Raw genomic sequence first — 23,825 nt, 5'->3', positions numbered from 1 at the left:
TTCCGGTTGCATCATATACAACTCTTCTTCCAGAAATCCATTCAGGAATGCAGTTTTGACATCCATCTGCCAAATTTCATAATCATAAAATGCGGCAATCGCTAACATGATTCGGACAGACTTAAGCATCGCTACAGGTGAGAAAGTCTCATCGTAGTCAACCCCTTGAACTTGTCGAAAACCTTTCGCGACAAGTCGAGCTTTGTAGACAGTAACATTACCGTCAGCGTCAGTCTTCTTCTTGAAGATCCATTTATTCTCAACTGCTTGCCGATCATCGGGCAAGTCAACCAAAGTCCATACTTTGTTCTCATACATGGATCCCATCTCAGATTTCATGGCTTCAAGCCACTTTGCGGAATCTGGGCTCACCATCGCTTCTTCATAGTTCGTAGGTTCATCATGATCTAGTAGCATGACTTCCAGAACAGGATTACCGTACCACTCTGGTGCGGATCTTACTCTGGTTGATCTACGAGGTTCAGTAGTGTCTTGATCTGAAGTTTCATGATCATTATCATTAGCTTCCTCACTAACTGGTGTAGGTGTCACTGAAACAGTTTTCTGTGATGTACTACTTTCCAGTAAGGGAGCAGGTACAGTTACCTCGTCAAGTTCTACTTTCCTCCCACTCACTTCTTTCGAGAGAAACTCCTTCTCCAGAAAGGATCCATTCTTAGCAACGAATGTCTTGCCTTCGGATCTGTGATAGAAGGTGTACCCAACAGTCTCCTTTGGGTATCCTATGAAGACACATTTCTCCGATTTGGGTTCGAGCTTATCAGGTTGAAGCTTTTTCACATAAGCATCGCAGCCCCAAACTTTCAGAAACGACAACTTTGGTTTCTTGCCAAACCACAGTTCATAAGGCGTCGTCTCAACGGATTTTGATGGTGCCCTATTTAACGTGAATGCGGCCGTCTCTAGAGCATAACCCCAAAACGATAGCGGTAAATCTGTAAGAGACATCATAGATCGCACCATATCTAGTAAAGTACGATTACGACGTTCGGACACACCATTACGTTGTGGTGTTCCGGGTGGCGTGAGTTGCGAAACTATTCCACAATTTTTCAAATGTACATCAAACTCGTAACTCAAATATTCTCCTCCACGATCAGATCATAGAAACTTTATTTTCTTGTTACGATGATTTTCAACTTCACTCTGAAATTCTTTGAACTTTTCAAATGTTTCAGACTTATGTTTCATTAAGTAGATATACCCATATCTGCTTAAATCATCTGTGAAGGTGAGAAAATAACGATATCCGCCACGAGCCTCAATATTCATCGGACCACATACATCGGTATGTATGATTTCCAACAAATCTGTTGCTCTCTCCATAGTACCGGAGAACGGTGTTTTAGTCATCTTGCCCATGAGGCACGGTTCACAAGTACCAAGTGATTCATAATCAAGTGGTTCCAAAAGTCCATCAGTATGGAGTTTCTTCATGCGCTTTACACCGATATGACCTAAACGACAGTGCCACAAATAAGTTGCACTTTCATTATCAACTCTGCATCTTTTGGCTTCAACATTATGAATATGTGTATTACTACTATCGAGATTCAATAAGAATAGACCACTCTTCAAGGGTGCATGACCATAAAAGATATTACTCATATAAATAGAACAACCATTATTCTCTGATTTAAATGAATAACTGTCTCGCATTAAACAAGATCCAGATATAATGTTCATGCTCAACGCTGGCACCAAATAACAATTATTTAGGTCTAATATTAATCCTGAAGGTAGATGTAGAGGTAGCGTGCCGACTGCGATCACATCGACTTTGGAACCGTTTCCCACGTGCATCGTCACCTCGTCCTTTGCCAGTGCCCGCTTATTCTGTAGTCCCTGTTTCGAGTTGCAAATATTAGCAACAGAACCAGTATCAAATACCCAGGTGCTACTGCGAGCTCTAGTAAGGTACACATCAATAACATGTATATCACATATACCTTTGTTCACCTTGCCATCCTTCTTATCCGCCAAATACTTGGGGCAGTTCCGCTTCCAGTGACCAGTCTGCTTGCAGTAGAAGCACTCAGTTTCAGGCTTAGGTCCAGACTTGGGTTTCTTCTCCTGAGCAGCAACTTGCTTGCTGTTCTTCTTGAAGTTCCCCTTTTTCTTCCCTTTGCCCTTTTTCTTGAAACTAGTGGTCTTGTTAACCATCAACACTTGATGCTCCTTCTTGATTTCTACCTCCGCAGCTTTCAGCGTTGTGAAGAGCTCGGGAATAGTCTTGTCCATCCCTTGCATATTATAGTTCATCACGAAGCTCTTGTAGCTTGGTGGCAGTGATTGGAGAATTCTGTCAATGACGCAATCATCTGGAAGATTAACTCCCAATTGAATCAAGTGATTATTATACCCAGACATTTTGAGTATATGCTCACTGACAGAACTGTTCTCCTCCATCTTGCAGCTATAGAACTTATTGGAGACTTCATATCTCTCAATTCGGGCATTTGCTTGAAATATTAACTTCAACTCCTGGAACATCTCATATGCTCCATGACGTTCAAAACGTCGTTGAAGTCCCGATTCTAAGCCGTAAAGCATGGCACACTGAACTATCGAGTAGTCATCAGCTTTGCTCTGCCAGACGTTCATAACATCTGGAGTTGCTCCAGCAGCAGGCCTGGCACCCAGCGGTGCTTCCAGGACGTAATTCTTCTGAGCAGCAATGACGATAATCCTCAAGTTACGGACCCAGTCCGTATAATTGCTACCATCATCTTTCAACTTTGCTTTCTCAAGGAACGCATTAAAATTCAACGGAACAACAGCACGAGCCATCTATCTACAATCATAAACAAGCAAGATACTATCAGGTACTAAGTTCATGATAAATTTAAGTTCAATTAATCATATTACTTAAGAACTCCCACTTAGATAGACATCCCTCTAATCTTCTAAGTGATTACGTGATCCAAATCAACTAAACCATAACCGATCATCACGTGAGATGGAGTAGTTTTCAATGGTGAACATCGTTATGTTGATCATATCTACTATATGATTCACGCTCGACCTTTCGGTATCCGTGTTCTGACGCCATATCTGCATATGCTAGGCTCGTCAAGTTTAACCTGAGTATTCTGCGTGTGCAAAACTGGCTTGCACCCATTGTAGATGGACGTAGAGCTTATCACACCCGATCATCACGTGGTGTCTGGGCACGACGAACTTTGGCAACGGTGCATACTCAGGGAGAACACTTCTTGATAATTTGGTGAGAGATCATCTTATAATGCTACCGCCAATCAAAGCAAGATAAGATGCATAAAAAAGATAAACATCACATGCAATCAATATAAGTGATATGATATGGCCATCATCATCTTGTGCTTGTGATCTCCATCTCCGAAGCACCGTCATGATCACCATCGTCACCGGCGCGACACCTTGATCTCCATCGTAGCATCGTTGTCGTCTCGCCAATCTTATGCTTCCACGACTATCACTACCGCTTAGTAATAAAGTAAAGCATTACATCGCGATTGCATTGCATACAATAAAGTGACAACCATATGGCTCCTGCCAGTTGCCGATAACTCGTTACAAAACATGATCATCTCATACAATAAAATTCAGCATCATGCCTTGACCATATCACATCACAACATGCCCTGCAAAAACAAGTTAGACGTCCTCTACTTTGTTGTTGCATGTTTTACGTGGCTGTTACGGGCTTAAGCAAGAACCAATCTCACCTACGCATCAAAACCACAACGATAGTTTGTCAAATAGACTCTGTTTTAACCTTCGCAAGGATCGGGCGTAGCCATACTCGGTTCAACTAAAGTTGGAGAGACAGTCGCCCGCAAGCCATCTATGTGCAAAGCACGTCGAGGGAACCGGTCTCGCGTAAGCGTACGCGTAAGGTTGGTCCGGGTCGTCTCGTCCAACAATACCGCCGAACCAAAGTATGACATGCTGGTAGGCAGTATGACTTGTATCGTCCACAACTCACTTGTGTTCTACTCGTGCAAATAACATCAAACCATAAAACCTAGGCTCAGATGCCACTGTTGGGGAACGTAGTAATTTCAAAAAATTTCCTACGCACACGCAAGATCATGGTGATGCATAGCAACGAGGGGAGAGTATGATCTACGTACCCTTTGTAGATCGCAACGGAAGCGTTGACACAACGTAGAGGAAGTAGTCGTACGTCTTCTTCCCGATCCGACCGATCCAAGCACCGTTACTCCGGCACCTCCGAGTTCTTAGCACACGTACAGCTCGATGACGATCCCCGGGCTCCGATCCAGCAAAGCGTCGGGGAAGAGTTTCGTCAGCACGACGGCATGGTGACGATCTTGATGTTCTACCGACGCAGGGCTTCGCCTAAGCACTACAACGATATGATCGAGGTGGAATATGGTGGCAGGGGGCACCGCACACGGCTAAGGAACGATCTCAATGATCAACTTGTGTGTCTAGAGGTGCCCCCTGCCTCCGTATATAAAGGAGCCAAGGGGGAGGGGTGCGTCCAGCCCTATGGAGGCGCAGGAGGAGTCCTACTCCTACCGGGAGTAGGACTCCCCCCCAATCCTATTCCAACTAGGATTCCCAAGGGGGAAAGAGGGAGAGGGGTGACCGACCACCTCTCCTAGTCCTAATAGGACTAGGGGAGGGGGGAGGCGCGCAGCCCTTATGGGCAGACCTTTCACCTTTCCACTAAGGCCCACTAAGGCCCATATGATTCCCGGGGGGTTCCGGTAACCTCCCGGTACTCCGGTAAAATCCCGATTTCACCCGGAACACTTCCGATGTCTAAACATAGGCTTCCAATATATCAATCTTTATGTCTCGACCATTTCGAGACTCCTCGTCATGTCCGTGATCACATCCGGGACTCCGAACAACCTTCGGTACATCAAAATGCATAAACTCATAATAACTGTCATCGTAACGTTAAGCGTGCGGACCCTACGGTTCGAGAACAATGTAGACATGACCGAGACACGTCTCCGGTCAATAACCAATAGCGGGACCTGGATGCCCATATTGGCTCCTACATATTCTACGAAGATCTTTATCGGTCAGACCGCATAACAACATACGTTGTTCCCTTTGTCATCGGTATGTTACTTGCCCGAGATTCGATCGTCGGTATCCAATACCTAGTTCAATCTCGTTACCGGCAAGTCTCTTTACTCGTTCCGTAATACATCATCTCACAACTACCATATTAGTTGTAATGCTTGCAAGGCTTATGTGATGTGCATTACCGAGAGGGCCTAGAGATACCTCTCCGACAATCGGAGTGACAAAACCTAATCTCGAAATACGCCAACCCAACATGTACCATTGGAGACACCTGTAGTACTCCTTTATAATCACCCAGTTAAGTTGTGACGTTTGGTAGTACCCAAAGTGTTCCTCCGGTTAACGGGAGTTGCATAATCTCATAGTTATAGGAACATGTATAAGTCATGAAGAAAGTAATAGCAACATACTAAACGATCGGGTGCTAAGCTAATGGAATGGGTCATGTCAATCAGATCATTCAACTAATGATGTGACCTCGTTAATCAAATAACAACTCATTGTTCATGGTTAGGAAACATAACCATCTTTGATTAACGAGCTAGTCAAGTAGAGGCATACTAGTGACACTTTGTTTGTCTATGTATTCACACATGTATTATGTTTCCGGTTAATACAATTCTAGCATGAATAATGAACATTTATCATGATTATAAGGAAATAAATAATAACTTTATTATTGCCTCTAGGGCATATTTCCTTCACCTCCCACTTACTTCTTTCGAGAGAAACTCTTTCTCTAGAAAGGATCCATTCTTGGCAACAAAGGTCTTGCCTTCGGATCTAAGATAGAAGGTATACCCAATAGTTTCTTTAGGGTATCCTATGAAGACGCATTTTTTCGATTTGGGTTCGAGCTTTTCAGGTTGAAGTTTCTTGACATAAGCATCGCATCCCCAAACTTTCAGAAACGACAGCTTAGGTTTCTTACCAAACCACAATTCATACGGTGTCGTCTCAACGGATTTCGATGGAGCCCTATTTAAAGTGAACGCGGCAGTCTCTATAGCATAACCCCAAAATGATAGCGGTAGATCGGTAAGAGACATCATAGATCGTACCATATCCAATAGGGTGCAATTACGACGTTTGGACACACCATTATGCTGTGGTGTTCCAGGCGGCGTGAGTTGTGAAACTATTCCACATTTCCTTAAGTGCGTGCCAAATTTGTGACTCAAATATTCTCCCCCACGATCTGATCATAAGAACTTGATTTTCCTGTCACGTTGATTCTCAACCTCACTCTGAAATTCCTTGAACTTTTCAAAGGTCCTAGACTTGTGTTTCATTAAGTAGACATACTCATATCTACTTAAGTCATCAGTGAGGGTGAGGACATAACGATAGCCACCGCGAGCCTCGACGCTCATTGGACCGCACACATTAGTATGTATGATTTCCAATAAGTTGGTTGCTCGCTCCATTGTTCCGGAGAACGGAGTCTTGGTCATTTTGCCCATGAGGCATGGTTCGCATGTGTCAAATGATTCATAATCAAGAGACTTCAAAAGTCCATCCGCATGGAGTTTCTTCATGCATTTGACACCAATGTGACCAAGGCGGCAGTGCCACAAGTACGTGGGACTATCATTATCAACCTTACATCTTTTGGCATTCACACTATGAATATGTGTAACATCACGTTCGAGATTAAATAAGAATAAGCCATTGACCAGCGGGGCATGACCATAAAACATATCTCTCATATAAATAGAACAACCATTATTCTCATATTTAAATGAGTAGTCATCTCGCATTAAACGAGATCCAGATACAATGTTCATGCTCAAAGCTGGCACTAAATAACAATTATTGAGGTTTAAAACTAATCCCGTAGGTAAATGCAGAGGTAGCGTGCTGACGGCGATTACATCGACCTTGGAACCATTCCCGACGCGCATCGTCACCTCGTCCTTCGCCAGTCTCCGTTTATTCCGCAGTTCCTGTTTTGAGTTACAGATATGAGCAACTGCACCAGTATCAAATATCCAGGAGCTACTACGAGCGCTGGTTAGGTACACATCAATAACATGTATATCACATATACCTTTGGTATTGCCGGCCTTCTTTTCCGCTAAGTACTTGGGGCAGTTCCGCTTCCAGTGACCGTTTCCCTTGCAATAAAAGCACTCAGTCTCAGGTTTGGGTCCATTCTTTGACTTTTTCCCGGCAGCTTGCTTACCGGACGCGGCAACTACCTTGCCGTCCTTCTTAAAGTTCTTTTTACCCTTGCCTTTCTTGAACTTAGTGGTTTTATTCACCATCAACACTTGATGTTCCTTTTTGATTTCCACCTCCGCTGATTTCAGCATTGAATATACCTCGGGAATGGTCTTTTCCATCCCCTGCATATTGAAGTTCATCACAAAGCTCTTGTAGCTAGGTGGGAGCGACTGAAGGATTCTGTCAACGACCGCATCATCCGGGAGATTAACTCCCAACTGAGACAAGCGGTTGTGCAGCCCAGACATTTTGAGTATGTGCTCGCTGACAGAACTGTTCTCCTCCATCTTACAACTGTAGAACTTGTCGGAGACTTCATATCTCTCGACCCGGGCATGAGCTTGGAAAACCATTTTTAGCTCTTGGAACATCTCGTATGCTCCGTGTTGCTCAAAACGCTTTTGGAGCCCCGGTTCTAAGCTGTAAAGCATGCCGCACTGAACCAGGGAGTAATCATCACTACGCGTCTGCCAAGCGTTCATAACGTCTTGTTCTGCAGGGAAAACAGGTGCTTCACCTAGCGGTGCATCAAGGACATATGCTTTCCTGGCAGCTATGAGGATAATCCTCAGGTTACGGACCCAGTTCGTGTAGTTGCTGCCATCGTCTTTCAGCTTGGTTTTCTCTAGGAACGCGTTGAAGTTGAGGGCAACATTAGCGTGGGCCATTTGATCTACAAGACATATTGCAAAGATTTTAGACTATGTTCATGATAATTAAGTTCATCTAATCAAATTATTTAATGAACTCCCACTCAGATAGACATCCCTCTAGTCATCTAAGTGATACATGATCCGAGTCAACTAGGCCGTGTCCGATCATCACGTGAGACGGACTAGTCATCATCGGTGAACATTTTCATGTTGATCGTATCTTCTATACGACTCATGTTCGACCTTTCGGTCTTTCGTATTCCGAGGCCATGTCTGTACATGCTAGGCTCGTCAAGTCAATCTAAGTGTATTGTGTGTGTAAATCTGGCTTACACTCGTTGTATGCGAACGTTAGAACCTATCACACCCGATCATCACGTGGTGCTTCGGAACAACGGACCTTAGCAACGGTGCACAGTTAGGGGGAACACTTTCTTGAAATTATTGCGAGGGATCATCTTATTTATGCTACCGTCGTTCTAAGCAAATAAGATGTAAAACATGATAAACATCACATGCAATCAAATAGTGACATGATATGGCCAATTTCATTTTGCTCCTTTTGATCTCCATCTTCGGGGCGCCATGATCATCGTCGTCACCGGCATGACACCATGATCTCCATCATCATGATCTCCATCATCGTGTCTTCATGAAGTTGTCTCGTCAACTATTACTTCTACTACTATGGCTAATGGTTAGCGATAAAGTAAAGTAATTACATGACATTTATGTTGACACGCAGGTCATAAATAAATTAAGACAACTCCTATGGCTCCTGCCGGTTGTCATACTCATCGACATGCAAGTCGTGATTTCCTATTACAACAACATGATCAATCTCATACATCACATATATCATTCATCACATCCTTTTGGCCATATCACATCACACGGCATATGCTGCAAAAACAAGTTAGACGTCCTCTAATTGTTGTTGCAAGTTTTACATGGCTGCTATAGGTTTCTAGCAAGAACGTTTCTTACCTACGCCAAAACCACAATGTGATATGCCAATTTCTATTTACCCTTCATAAGGACCCTTTTCATCGAATCCGATCCGACTAAAGTGGGAGAGACAGACACCCGCTAGCCACCTTATGCAACTAGTGCATGTCAGTCGGTGGAACCAGTCTCACGTAAGCGTACGTGTAAGGTCGGTCCGGGCCGCTTCATCCCACGATGCCGCCGAATCAAGATAAGACTAGTAACGGCAAGTAAATTGACAAAATGAACGCCCATAACAACTTGCGTTCTACTCGTGCATAGAAACTACGCATAAACCTGGCTCTGATACCACTGTTGGGGATCGTAGCAGAAATTTAAAATTTTCTACGCATCACCAAGATCAATCTATGGAGTCATCTAGCAACGAGAGGGAGAGGAGTGCATCTACATACCCTTGTAGATCGCAAGCGAAAGCGTTCAAGAGAACGGGGATGATGGAGTCATACTCGTCATGATCCAAATCACCGAAGATCCTAGCGCCGAACGGACGGCACCTCCGCGTTCAACACACGTACGGAGCGAGGACGTCTCCCGCGCCTTGATCCAGCAAGGAGGAGGGAGAGGTTGAGGAAGAGGGCTCCAACAGCAGCACGACGACGTGGTGGTGGTGAAGCAGCAGTACTCCGGCAAGGCTTCGCCAAGCTCTTACGAAGGAGGAGAGGTGTTGGGGAGGGGAGGGGCTGCGCCTTGGATGTTGTATGCAGCCCTCCCCTTGCCCCTCTATATATAGGGGAAGGAGGAAGGGGGCCGGCCCCCTCTAGATGAGATCTAGAGGGGGGGCGCGGCGGCCAAGGGGAGGGGGCTTGCCCCCCCAAGCAAGGGGGGGGGCCCTTTAGGGTTTCCCCCCAACCCTAGGCGCATGGGCCCAAGGGGGATGCGCCCAGCCCATGTAGGGCTGGTTCCCTTTCCTCAACAGCCCATTAGGCCCTCCGAGAGAGGTGGTCCCTCCCGGTGGACCCCCGGAACTCCTTCGGTGGCCCCGATACAATACCGATACGCCCCTGAACATTTCCGGTGACTGTATGACAACTTCCTACATATAAATCTTCACCTCCAGACCATTCCGGAACTCCTCGTGACGTCCGGGATCTCATCTGGGACTCCGAACAACATTCGGTAATCACATACAAGTCTTCCTAATAACCCTAGCGTCATCGAACCTTAAGTGTGTAGACCCTACGGGTTCGGGAACCATGCAGACATGACCGAGACAACTCTCCGGCCAATAACCAACTGCGGGATCTGGATACCCATGTTGGCTCCCACATGTTCCACGATGATCTCATCGGATGAACCACGATGTCGAGGATTCAAGCAATCCCGTATGCAATTCTCTTTGTCAATCGGTACGTTACTTGCCCGAGATTCGATCGTCGGTATCCCAATACCTCGTTCAATCTCGTTACCGGCAAGTCACTTTACTCGTACCGTAATGCATGATCCCGTGACCAGACACTTGGTCACTTTGAGCTCATTATGATGATGCATTACCGAGTGGGCCCAGTGATACCTCTCCGTCATACGGAGTGACAAATCCCAGTCTCAATTCATGCCAACCCAACAGACACTTTCGGAGATACCTGTAGTGCACCTTTATAGCCACCCAGTTGCGTTGTGACGTTTGGTACACCCAAAGCACTCCTACGGTATCCGAGAGTTGCACAATCTCATGGTCTAAGGAAATGATACTTGACACTTAGAAAAGCTCTAGCAGACGAACTACACGATCTTGTGCTATGCTTAAGACTGGGTCTTGTCCATCACATCATTCTCCTAATGATGTGATCCCGTTATCAATGACATCTAATGTCCATAGTCAGGAAACCATGACTATCTGTTGATCAACGAGCTAGTCAACTAGAGGCTCACTAGGGACATGTTGTGGTCTATGTATTCACACATGTATTATGATTTCCGGATAACACAATTATAGCATGAACAATAGACAATTATCATGAACAAGGAAATATAATAATAACCATTTTATTATTGCCTCTAGGGCATATTTCCAAGAGGTGTTTGGTAAAATAAACCGAGTTTTTCTCAAGCATCAGTGTTTGTCTCTATAGGAGGGGTACCTGATTAAGGCCCAGTTCTTTTCAGCTTTCAATTCTTGCCCACAGAATCTGATGTCCAGTTCTTTTCTGAAATTCCAATCTGAGATTGTAGGATGAGTTGTGTTTTGACATGTTTGTAATGTCCCCGTACTAAAATTGTGTGCTAAATTGCTAACACTTAGTTGTTTCGAACAGTTACTCGTCGAATATGAGCATGAAAATGAATATCATAGAGTGCTAAATATTACAATTAGAGTGGTTGTAAAGTTTCTTTCCGTGCAGAAGGGGTCAACTACAAATAGAAGGAATAATCTCAATGTATAAGACTGACAGTAATAGACATTCATCAATTTAACACCATTGACACCGGCCATCGATTTAGCAGAGAGGAGGAGGGCATGGGAGACAAGGAGCCAAGGAGGAAGAGCAACTCGAGGGAAGAGGTGGCCTCCGACGAGCTCATGCGAGGGCCAGCCGAGTTCCGGCGAGGCGAGGCCAGAGCCGCTCAACGAGATCGGGCGAGCTCCGGCGAGGCGAGGCCGAAGGTGCTTGGCGAGACCGGGGCGGTGGCCGGCGCTGGAGGGAACTCAGTGGCGGTTGGGAATGGAGGGAACCTAGTGGCGGCTGGAGTCTAGCAAGAGAGAAAGAAAAACCGTCTGACACGATTGTTTTCGTGCATGCGGTGGTGTTCGGTGAGAGTGGCATATTGGATGTAATTCCAAGCTCTAAGGGGTAGCAGCTTAATTCGAACCATTTTCTTTTGCGGGAGCTCGTAGAATCACTGGAATCATGGGTTTGAGCCAATTTTTCATTGCACTGATTCTGATGATTCTTGGAAAATTTTGAAGAAGCAGTTTAGGGCTCTTTTCAGCTTATTGATTCTTCAAACTCAATTGTTGGGAATCACCAGAAAAGAACTGGCCTTACATATTTTTTTTTCTAAGCACCCTGCATTGTACGTGGTCTAAGAGCATCTCCAGCCGCGCCCCCAACAGGCCCCCCTAGGCCATTTTTCCGGCGCCGACGCCAAAAAAACGCCCCAGTCGCACCCCCATGACGCCGAAAAGTGCCGCTTCGGCCCGTTTTTGGGCCCGGTGATCGCAGACCGAACCCGGCGCACTGGGGGGCGATCAGGGGCTCCGGCGCAAGGGAAAAGCGTGGCTGGCCCACACGGTCAGGCGAAAAGTTTTCTTCCCCGACTCGCCTCCCGCCCCTCGCGCCCTCGGCCGCCACTAGCGGTATCCCGGCGCCACCCGCCGCCCTTCACCGCTAGATAGTCAATCCCCGCCGGAAAAGTAGCAAAGGTTTGCCGAGGCAGCCCCTCCACCAGCAGCTGGGCGATTCCGGCCGCAGAGGGGCAGTTTAGCGGCTGGGTACACGCCCACCGGGCGCAAGGTGTTCGGCGATTTGCCTGCCTCGGCGATGGACTCGGATGACGAGGAAGCGTTCGCCGCGCTGCTGGAGGAGGAAGCCGAGGCCGACATCCATGAAGAAGAGCATCTCATGGTGCTCGCCGCCCTCGCCCAGCTACTGGCGAGCAATGAAAAGCCGCGGCGAGGTGGCTCGGCGCCGGGGCGGGTGAAAGCAAAGAACCGACATCGTCTCGAAGGCTACTGCATGCTCTACTCCGACTACTTCGCCGATGCTCCACTTCACGGTGACAAAACATTTCGGCGCCGTTATCGAATGAGCCGAAAGCTATTCTTTAGGATTGTGAATTCCATCCGGGAGTTCGACGGCTACTTCAAGTGCAAGAAGGATTGCACCGGCAAACTTGGATTCACCTCGATCCAGAAGTGCACGACAGCAATGAGAATGCTTGCATACGGAGCTCCCGATGATTCACTTGACGACTATGGGCGCATGGCCGAGTCCATTAGCATTGAGTGTTTCTACAAGTTCTGTCAGGCAGTGGTGGCAGTGTTTGGACAGCAATACTTAAGAACATCCAATGCGGAAGACACTGCTCAGATCCTAGCACAGAATGCAGCAAGAGGATTTCCTGGGATGCTTGGAAGCATCGACTGCATGCATTGGAAATGGAAGAACTGCCCATTTGCTTGGCAGGGGATGTATAAAGGCGTCAAAGACGGTTGCAGTGTGGTACTTGAGGCGGTGGCCACACAGGACCTCTGGATTTGGCACTCCTTCTTTGGTATGCCAGAAACTCACAATGACATCAACGTGCTGCAGTGCTCCCTTGTCTTTGCCAAACTTGTTGAAGGTCATTCTCCTCCGGTGAACTTCGAGGTCAATGGGCGGCACTACAACAAGGGGTACTACCTAGCTGATGGCATCTATCCGAGATGGTCTACATTTGTGAAGACTATCTCAAACGCTGTGCCAGGAGACAAGAAGTCCTACTTTGCCAAGATGCAGGAGGCTTGCAGGAAGGATGTCGAGCGGGGTTTTGGTGTGCTCCTATCTCGATTTGCCGTTGTCCGCTATCCTGCTCAGACCTAGTCAAAAGATCAAATGTGGGAGATCATGACTTGCTGTGTCATCTTGCACAACATGATCATCGAGAGCGAGCAGGAAGAGCCAGTGTTTAACACTGAACCATACTACATGCAGGGTCCTCTAGCCGAAGTTGATCACCGGCTACTGGCAATCTGGACTGCCTACCTCAGTGTGTGTCAGGAGATCTGAGACCCACAGGTGCATCATCAACTGCAGCAGGATCTGGTGGAGTACCTATGGAGGCTCAAGGGCGACGCCGGGCTCGACGTGTGATGAAATATGAGTTTTTATTTGTTGAACTATTTGTTGTTGCACTATTTTATTGAACTATTTGATTTTCTGTGATGAACTATGTGATAAAAAAAATTATGTTCATAATTGAACGCCGAGCCACGACGAACCACGCCGAATATGGACCGATTCTTGCTCATATGAGGTATTTATTCGTCGAAAGTAGGCCGAAAATTGGGCCAATCTCGATGCCTGGGGGCGACGAATGGACGCCCAACCGCCCCCAGCGCCGATTGTATCGCCTGCTCGTCCTTAAAGGGCGATTTTTATGCCTTGTGAAAGGCAAACGGCTGGAGATGCTCTAAATATCCCCGCTTCAATTCAGGAAGAACAGGTGGGCAGAAACTACTATTTCAAGTGCATTTCACTCATTTAAGCAAGTCAAAAACAGCTCCGATTGATTCGCACAAAAACAGCCGGTCCGACTCCAATCAGCTCCGAGTCACTCTGCAACAGCTTTATGCGGTCACCCGCTTTCAGCAACAAACCCCTTTCTCGCCCCCACATCATCTTCCTCCTCCTCCTCCCCATGACGGCGACATGTCCTCCGATCCAACCGCAAAAGCCGAGCGCCTCGCGTGCGGTTCCTTCCCACCCCATGCTCCCACAGCAGCTCCACCATCGCTAGCTCGGGGACGAGCACAAGCGTCAACACCGCAATGGCGGCACCCCCTCTCCTCCTGCTCGCGGCCCTCCTGCTGCTGCTCCCGGCCGCCGCGCGGTCCGCGCCCGCCCGCGTCTTCTCCGTCGCGGACTACGGCGCGGCGGGCGACGGGTCGCGCTACGACACGGCGGCCATCCAGGCGGCCGTCGACGCCTGCGCGGCGGCGGGGGGCGGCCGCGTGCTCCTCCCGGCGCCCGGGGACTACCTGACGGCGACCGTGCGCCTCCGCTCGCGCGTGGTGCTCGAGGTGGCCCCCGGCGCGCGGCTGCTGGGCGGGACCCGGCAGCGGGACTACCCGCCCGAGTTCCGCCGCTGGTACGTCGTGCTGGCCGAGAACACCACCGGCGCGGGCGTCACCGGCGGCGGCGAGATCAACGGCCAGGGCGGCGCCTTCGTGGTCACGCCCAGCGCGCAGAAGAACGTCATGGTCAGCTGGAACGCCACGGGGGACTGCCTGGGCGACGAGTGCCGCCCGCGGCTCCTCGGCTTCATCGACTCCAAGGACGTCGCGGTCCATGACATCACCCTCAACCAGCCGGCCCTGTGGTGGTCAGCTCTTCTTGCTCCCTAGCTTCGCTCTGATCCAACTCATAGAAGATACATTGGCAAAACCTATGTAGTGTAGTGTAGTCATGTAAATGCACTGACTTGTCTAATCCTTGCACGGTGTCTGGAGTCTAAACTCAAGTGATACTAGAATCAATTAAGTACACACATTCAACATCACCTGCTGTTATTAGTTGTTACTTGTTGTGGGTTCACTCGAGACAGATCGATATTTAGGTAGGATTGGGCGATATTTAGTAGTTAACCAACTACACACATTTGCAATCAGTTGCTGTTATTAGCTCTTACCTGTCATATGTCCACTACAGACTTAAACACACTTTGGTACAATCAATGAACTAGAAAAAGGAAATTTTCTTTCAACGGTTACTTGATACGCTTGAATTCTCTGCAGCCTGCATCTTGTCAGGTGTGAGAACTCGGTGATCCGCAATGTCTCTATATACGGGGATTTCGACACTCCTAACAATGACGGGATTGACATCGAAGATTCAAACAACACGGTCATCACCGATTGCCACATAGACACCGGAGATGATGCGATCTGCCCAAAGTCTAGCACAGGGCCTCTTTACAACTTGACAGCAACAAATTGCTGGATCCGTACTAAATCGTGCGCTATCAAATTTGGAAGTGCAAGCTTTTTCAACTTTGAGAAGCTGCTCTTTGACAACATTACTATAGTTGATTCGCATCGAGGACTTGGAATGCAGATCCGTGATGGAGGTATTGATTTTTTTGCTTCCAATTGTCAATGAACTGTCATACTATCAGGCGGCATAACTGAATATCTTATTAAAGAAAACTGCTATGTTGATTGCCACTTTGAGGCATTGGGGGGTGGGGGGCACCGCCCCCCTCCACTCCTAGCCCAAGCAATAGATAATAATTATCAGTTAGTGCTTGGGCTTAAATTTGTCTCTGGATAAAGTGTTGAATTGGTTTGGCACCTTGAATTTTTTACTTAGCAGTGATCCTATGTTGTACTTTGAGCTATTGCTTTAATTAGTGGGTCATTTAAGCATCCTGATTTGGAGATACATAATTTTGCAGGGAATGTTAGTGATGTGACATTTTCAAACATCAAAATGCGGACTAGGTACTACCATCCTTCATGGTGGGGGAGAGCTGAACCGATCTACATCACTACCTGTCCAAGGCACCCTGATTCCAAAGAAGGCACCATTTCAGATGTTCGTTTCATCAACATCTCATCAGTATCAGAAAACGGTGTTTTCCTGGCTGGATCGAAGCACGGATTGCTTCGCAACTTGAAGTTCAAGAATGTTGACCTGACCTACAAGAGGTGGACAAACTACACTGGGGGCCTGTATGACTACAGACCTGGATGCCGGAAGATGGTGAAGCACAAGACTGGCGGTATGATGCTGGAGCACATCTCAGGCCTGGAGGTTGACAATGTCAGCATGAGATGGTGGAGAGGAAGCCTGGAAGGGTGGGATGTTAACCCGCTCCTCTTCCGGCCATCCACTATTGACGGGCTGTCGTTCCACGATTGGCAATCGCTGGATGTTCAATAGCGGACCAGCTGAATCTCACCCTTATGTCGATATGTATCATGTATCCACGATGAATAAGCCACGATTCTTTGTGTGGTATCTTTGAATAAAAGATCCCAATTCAAAACAGCACACTTTGTTGATTTCTGCATACATGGGGTATTCTTTTGGGAAGAGTATAAATAAACGATCCAATCCCAAACAGCATGATGTACTCATTTCTGCTGTCTGCATATATGAAGGAGATTGCCTGGCTTGGCTGTGTTCTGGGCTTGAATTCAAGACTGTAGAGCTGATTCGTGTGAGCCGATTTGCACTTGTCAGTACTTATTCAAGTGAACCTTCCACCTAAAATGGACGAATAATGAAGTTTAGTATGCTGTGACAGTTTGAAAGAGCTGATCAATGGCTTGTGTTTTGTCCTATTTTTTTTTCATGCTTCAGAATCATTTCTCCCCTATCAAAAGCCAGGTCAAGTAGATGGAGCTATTATCCATTTTTCAGATGTGAGCGTAGAAGTTTCTAGAAGTTTTTGCTGATATATTGACAAAGGAATTTCTTATCAGTATTTGAGATTAACAACACATGTTGTACAATAGTTTTGTGGAAGAAATATGCCGGCTTTATTAAATCATGACTCGCAAAAGAGCAGCCGTAGTACCAAGGTGAAGAGGCGACCAAAATCTAGGAGATAATTTACATATGTAGCTATTTTTTGTAAAACAATCTTAAAGCATATTCTCGTACATTTTTACATATATAAAGTTCTTAAATTTTTTTGGAGAGGGTAGAGCTATAGTAACTAAGTGAACAACCCGACTAAATGTACTGTAGTAAATGGCACACAAATCTAATATTGAAAAAATATGCTTGAAGCATATTCACATCTCATTTGGAGAGGGAATTCTCATATTTTTTTCGGCAGTCCTTAGTGACAATATTACTTTTTTTTTAGAGAATAGTGACAATATTACTTGCTACGGTCCAACCTCCGGCCCACTAAAGATCACCCACTTCTTCATAGTGTAGCCCAACACTGACCAAGTCCAGCCCACTTACACCACTCTCTGCAGCGTGAGCGTCCACACCCCAGCCAGCATCGTCTCCGCAGATCAGCAGCCCCCAAATCGGCGACCCCTCTCTCCGATCTCCAATCCTCCACCTCGCACACACGCACCAACCGGGCACGATGCGGGCGATCTCGTCGGCGGCGGGAGGGATGCTGCGGGCGCGGCTGAGCGCGGCGGCGCGCCTCCGCGGCGGGCACGGCGACGGCGGTGGCCGCTGGACGACGCCCGGCCACGAGGTGCGGCCCAAGGGGTACCCGATGAACCGCACGCCGCCGCCGCCGGGCGAGTCGCGCAAGTGGGAGGACTGGGAGCTCCCCTGCTACGTCACCTCCTTCCTCACCGTCGTCATCCTCGGCGTCGGGCTCAACGCCAAGCCCGACCTCACCCTCGAGACCTGGGCGCACCACAAGGCGCTCGAGCGCCTCCAGCAGCAGGAGCTCGCCGCCGCGTCCGCCTCCGCCGACGCCCTGTCAGAGTGATCCGCGCGCGGGCGCCCCAGGTCTTCCTCGAAACCTAGGTTGCTTCTGTTCTGTTTTGCTTCCAATAAGGGTTGGTTGTGAACTTGTGATGTACCAATCTGATATTGATGGGACCTGGGCTGAACATTATGTTTCTGTTTCTGTTTTGTTGTTAAAATTTATCTGATGATGATGGCAGATGCCGTATACATTTCCAAATGCCCTGTCCCTAAAATATTTTGGAATTTCTCGGCATTGTATTATCTTGTGCGTCCCTTTTTTATTTCCTTGGTCATAATTTGCTACATGCTTTCGGGAGCGTAATTAGGACTGATTATACCTGTCTCTCTTCGCCTGATATGACTTGTTGCAGAAAATGAATAAATCAGTTGTCGCATTGAACAGCTTGAAATGTTGCTTGCTTGTTAGAACTTACAGGTGATGCTTGCTTTTAGAGGGCTTGGGTATTGTCTCTCTTCCTTTTCTTTTCCAATGATGAGTGGACACTCTGTCGATAGAAGAAAGGTTACACGTGACATGTTACTTCAGTAAATGATCAGGCCCTATCTTTATAAAAGATACAGGTAAATAGTATGTGTAGATTACTAAATGAAATTCGAGTCTTAGGATATGCTGTAAGCTTGGCCTTTATTTCTACTTGATAAAATATGAACAATTAGTTGAGTTTGTGTGATTGAAGTAGAGTTTGTTTGAACATTTGTTGCAAATTGTGATGAATCATTTTGTGTAACTCAAAGAGTTAAAATAGATACCATGAACAGTTGCACACTTGAATTTTGCTGATCCTGTGAAGGATGTATAACCCCATTCTATTTCTTGACACCATGGTTGGTGGTAAAATTGCTCTGGTTATTGGATTAGTAGCTAGTTAGGCGTGATAGTAAAGTCAGCAGGAATAACTTTGCACTATGTCTACTATAGTTATTTTCTTTTTTTATTCATACTTCCCAGAGCTTATAAATGCATTGATTTGTTTCATGTCAACTCGGCTATCAATTGTTCAACACAAACCTTCCACACATGCACTATCACTATCAAGGCACTATTAACTCTGAACAGTAGTCTCTTCTTCTTTATTTGTACTCCATTGTGCAGCTAGTTTGGTATTTGCCAAATTGAGGAAAGGAATGGGAGGGAGGGGAGGGCAAAAGGAGTGAGGGGACACGGGTAGAGGGTAAAGGGATAGAGTGAAATCATCTACTCCCTCGCGGACGTTTGACATTCAAAATTTGTCCACAAAAGAGTGTACTTCTATCTTCCCAATGCATTTTGAAGTAGAAAAAAATGCTTCTCTCTCATCACACAATAATCAAGACCAATAACATTCAACACATGGTCTCCTCACTTTCTACATGCACTTAGCTCATTGGAGGTGGGGTAATTAAAGAGGAGAGAGATGGTGGCTTGCACCTTCCCAATGCATTTTTACTCCACTCCATAATCTGTCCTAAAATTTCTATATGTTCACTTATTCGTTCCTTAGTGGCTCATTCCCAGCTAGCCACTTCTCTGTGGTAAACTGGTTTATTCATTCTTGCCGAGATGGCGAAATAACATAAGATAAGACACATGTTCTTTGTAGGATAAACTAGCAAATAACTATCCTGACTCAAATAAGAGGCCAACTCCAACTCCCAAACCAACCAAAGAGTATATGATCTTAAGAATCTCCTAGTAGCTTCCCTACATTATGTACAATGTCAAGGAGATCTTGCCTCATTTGTTGCTTTCTTCTCCAGCTGCTGCACGTGTTGGCTTACAGCAGCTCTGATACATTGTACCCCAGAAGGAGTCCATATTGTTAGAAGCCCTAAGTTTAGGTGACCAAAGCCCAAGATGGTTTACCATCTCGTTTATCTTTGCCCACGAGATCATGAGCAATTCTAAACATGAAAACATAGAGATAATGCTTAAACAATGTTATAGGTAGTGGTTAGTGGCATAGGACATTGGAAATGACTGTTTCTTTATTCCTTATGATCAATGAAGGAGTGTTAACTGAACCAGTACGGTAGTTTGTTCTGTTGGAGAAGTGGCTGAGGAAAGGTTGTGTGACTGCAGGAGAGGTCTCAAACTGAATAGACCGTTTCATGGTTTCCGTGTTGTATCAGGTGAAATCCTGATGTAATTACTAGCTGATATTTGTGGAATGCCTTCGTACTGGTAGATCAGAGGGGTCAAGATGAGTATCTGGATATAGCACCTGTCCCAAACCTGTTGTGTGATACCCAGAACCCCTATGTAAAATAGAAAGAAACCAAGGTACTCCTCATAGATAAACGATGTTATTGGTTTCTCAAAAGATTATGGGTGGAATAATTCATGAACTGGGCCACCTTTGTTGGAAAGAGAAATTCGGACGACTGAAATCTATCACTGCAGATGAACATTCTTGGCCATGCCTCATTGCCCCCCTAGTGTACTGTCAGTGTTCTTTTTCCTGTGACACTTAGTGTAAATGTCAATTATGAATACTTTAATTCATCAGGTTTATTAGTTTCACAAGTGATTTCCTTGAAGTGTGTGTACTGTGTGCGTCAATACTGCCGTTGCAACTTTGTTTACAGAAAATTCCTGCTTTCTTGAGAAAATATAGCTTACATTTTCACGCAATCAATGTTTTCTCTGACGAATGATATGTTAACAAGATATTTGACTATTTGAGTTCTGATTTTAGCAAGCATGATGCCATACTGTTTTTTATGAGCAAAACACGTGAGTTGAACCTAACTAAGCAGAAAAGAATGAGATGAATACTATGGCATATTGGCATTGAAATGTAAAGTCACGCAGATTCTCCTCATTTGTTGACTTGTCCTTGTCATATTACTTCAGCAAACTGATACTCCCTCCGTTTTTTTAGTTCGCATATAAGATTTGGTCAAAGTCAAGCTTTGTAGAGTTTGACTAACTTTATATTAAAAAATATAAACATTCACAATATGAAATCAGTATTATTAGACGCACCATGAAACATATTTTCATACTATATGGTTTTAGTATTGTAGATGTTCGTTTTTTTAATATAAATTTGGTCAAACTTTGTATAGTTTGACTTTGACCAAATCTTATATGCGGAGTAAAAAGAAGGGCACTGCTAGGCGCCGGCGCACCGGCCGAACGTTTCGGCCGGTCCTACCCTAGCCGCCCGATCGGCTCCTCCCAAGCCGCTGGATCCTTATCCATCCAGGTCATCTTCTTCCCTCATGCTTGTGAGAAAAGGACCCTCCGCTTCTCATCAGCCACGCGCTCTCCAGTGGCCGCCCGCCTCGCTGGTCCCCACCCTTGCCGGCCGTCCCTGTCGCCGGTCCCCGTCCTCGTTGCCAGGTCCCCATCCTTGTCGTCCGTCCTCGTCGCCGCCTCAACCCATGTAGTAGCTGCACCGGTGGTTGCAGCTCTCGGCAGCGACGCTCGTAGCTTCGGTGGCGACGGCCGCAGCTCGCCGGTGTGCTTGCCGCTGCTCATGCCCGTCCAGTCGCAGCTCGTCGGTCACATACCTCGTGGTTGCAACCTCTCGCTCACCCTGTTCCAGCAAAAAATCTAGCTTCACTTCTGGCAAAAAAATGCATGTTGTTCGATGCAGCAAACCATGATTGCAGTTGTAGCTAGATATGACACCGGTCATGGCAAAATCCAGGACCGCTTGTAGCATGTAGCATGAAACCCACGACTTCCATCCTTGCCGAATGTTGCTTGGACTACTCGTGGGTTGAAGCTATTTTCAACTACAAATGAAGCTTATCTGTGAACGTTTGTAACTTTTTCCGTGGAGCAATGCCCGATTGAAAACTTTGTACATATTTTGGTTGAAGCTTTTTTCATCTAATTAAGGTTGGAGCTTTTTTGGTAACGGTTGCAGCTTTTTCAGTTTGAAAGTGTTTGTACATTGAAAAGCTTCATCCATGTTCTCGAAAAGCTGCAACCGGCGAGCGTGGTGACCGCGTCGGTTGCAGCTGATTGTAGCAAAATGAGATGCTGATTGTAGCACAAACGCAACGTGGTTGTAGCAAAAAAAATGCCGGTGGTAGCCAAAAAAACATCTTCGTCGCCGTCCCAACCCAGTCGCATCTCTGGCATGAACGGATGTAGCAAAATTTCTCGCCGGTCGTAGCAAAAACTGATGACGATTGCAGCAAAAACTCGTCTCCGCCGTCGCGGATTGTAGCTCCACCATGAATGCATGTAGCAAAAAATGATGCTGGTTCCAGCATGCCGCGACGCTGGTTCCAGCATGCGGCCGCCATGGTCGCATGTTGGCCGGTGGTGATTCTCCCATAGATGCATCTTCGCTGGGCTCCGGTTGCAGCTCCTTTTCCCAACCCCCATGTCGGAGCTTTTCAACGATCGGTTTGTGGAGAAGGAACTTGAAGACGACCACGCGGGGAAGAAGATAACGGAGGACAGAGTACGACGCATCAGATAGGATGAGAGAAAGAAAAACAGTCATGGTGGGCCTAGGGCACGCGGGTGGGCCGAGGAAAGGAAAAACAAACAACGAAAAACATTGGCCTAGCGCTAGATCCCTTCGCGATCGAGTGGCGCGCGAGCGACCGGCCGAAGCTTCGGTCGGTCCACCGGTAGGCAACGTTTCCCTAAAAAGAAATAGAGGGAGTATAAGATGTGCTATTTTTTGTGAATCAGATGTATATAGACATGTTTAATTGTGTTTATTCACTCATTTCAGTTCGCATGTAGTCCATATTGAGATATGGAAAACATATTATATTTGTGAATAGAGGGAGTATTAACAGCCATCCTAGTTTATCTCAACACGTTAAAGATCTCATATCTGATGACATCACTGTTAACTAATGCCCTGCTTGGATTGGATGTAAATTTTATGTGCTGCCCAGTATTCAGTTCAAACTTGCGCTAAATATTGGGGAACACACTCATTTTACACTTAATCCATGGGCCCTAAGATGTTCCTTTACGCACTTGTGCACTCCCTCTGTTCTTTTTTATAAGACGTTTTGGACAGGTGACACTTGACCTGTTTTCTGCTATCTGAATTGTCTAAATGTCTTATAAAAGGAACAGAGGGAGTAGTAAATTAGAGTGCAGACATTTATTTTTGCGTGGATCTGAAGACGTAGCATGTCCTCTATGTGCTTTTCGCCAGCGCTGGGGAGAGGGTAGAATGTCCTCCATGCACTTTTTGCCAGTGTCGAGGGAGAGGGGTATGAGTGATACGTCGCATTCGGGATTGGGAGGGATTGACTTAGGCTTGGGCCCTCTTTGAAATGGATGTAATTTATTTGTACCCATCGGTATTTAATTTAAGTTCGAACTAAATACCGATGGCCACACAAAATACACCCATTTCAAACAACCCTTCATAAGGCCAGTTAGGGTAATGTCTACTAAAGGCTCGAAGTGCAAAACTGCAAACCCCAAGAGTTCAGACTCTGCTGGCAGTTGGCACACAAGACGTCAAGCTTCCAAACTGTCAGGTAATTTTTTTAGCTAAACTGTCAGGTATTTAGGTCCGACAAAACAAACCGCCAATGAGTTGGCCCTCGGCCTACCTACCATAAAGCTCCACCTAGTTTCACAAAGTAAGCATCGAGGAGTAATAAGTGTTGAATTATAGATGGGCTTTGGCCCATAAAAAACAATAGTTCCTATTAATCCCATAGCAGGATCAACAAATGATAACTTTTCTATCAACACAATTTGGGATCCACGCATCTTCCCAACTACTAATATTATTTAACCATGCTTCAGAAATTGACTCCCGCCATAATACTTGGCCTTTTA

The 23,825-nt window shown here is 46.3% G+C and overlaps 2 protein-coding genes across 2 annotated transcripts; both read left to right on the top strand.

Moving 5' to 3' along the window:
* Positions 1 to 14,225: 14,225 nt before the first annotated feature.
* LOC125509701 (exopolygalacturonase) lies at positions 14,226 to 16,734 on the top strand. The gene is made up of 3 exons (XM_048674725.2): positions 14,226 to 14,978; positions 15,391 to 15,722; positions 16,050 to 16,734. Exons 1-3 carry the CDS (start codon positions 14,425 to 14,427, stop codon positions 16,535 to 16,537), a joined length of 1,374 nt encoding a protein of 457 aa, XP_048530682.1. The 5' UTR covers positions 14,226 to 14,424; the 3' UTR covers positions 16,538 to 16,734.
* Positions 16,735 to 17,577: 843 nt separating this feature from the next.
* Positions 17,578 to 18,307, top strand: LOC125509700 (uncharacterized). Its single transcript, XM_048674724.2, has one exon. It carries the CDS (start codon positions 17,706 to 17,708, stop codon positions 18,063 to 18,065), a length of 360 nt encoding a protein of 119 aa, XP_048530681.1. The 5' UTR covers positions 17,578 to 17,705; the 3' UTR covers positions 18,066 to 18,307.
* The last annotated feature ends 5,518 nt before the right edge of the window (positions 18,308 to 23,825 follow it).

Source organism: Triticum urartu, chromosome 5A (genome assembly GCF_056163025.1).
Source record: "Triticum urartu cultivar PI428250 chromosome 5A, HENAU_Tu73, whole genome shotgun sequence".
NCBI classification, from domain to species: Eukaryota; Viridiplantae; Streptophyta; class Magnoliopsida; order Poales; family Poaceae; genus Triticum; species Triticum urartu.
The sequence above is the reverse complement of the archived record's forward strand: the minus strand, read 5'-3'. Positions and strand labels throughout refer to the sequence as shown.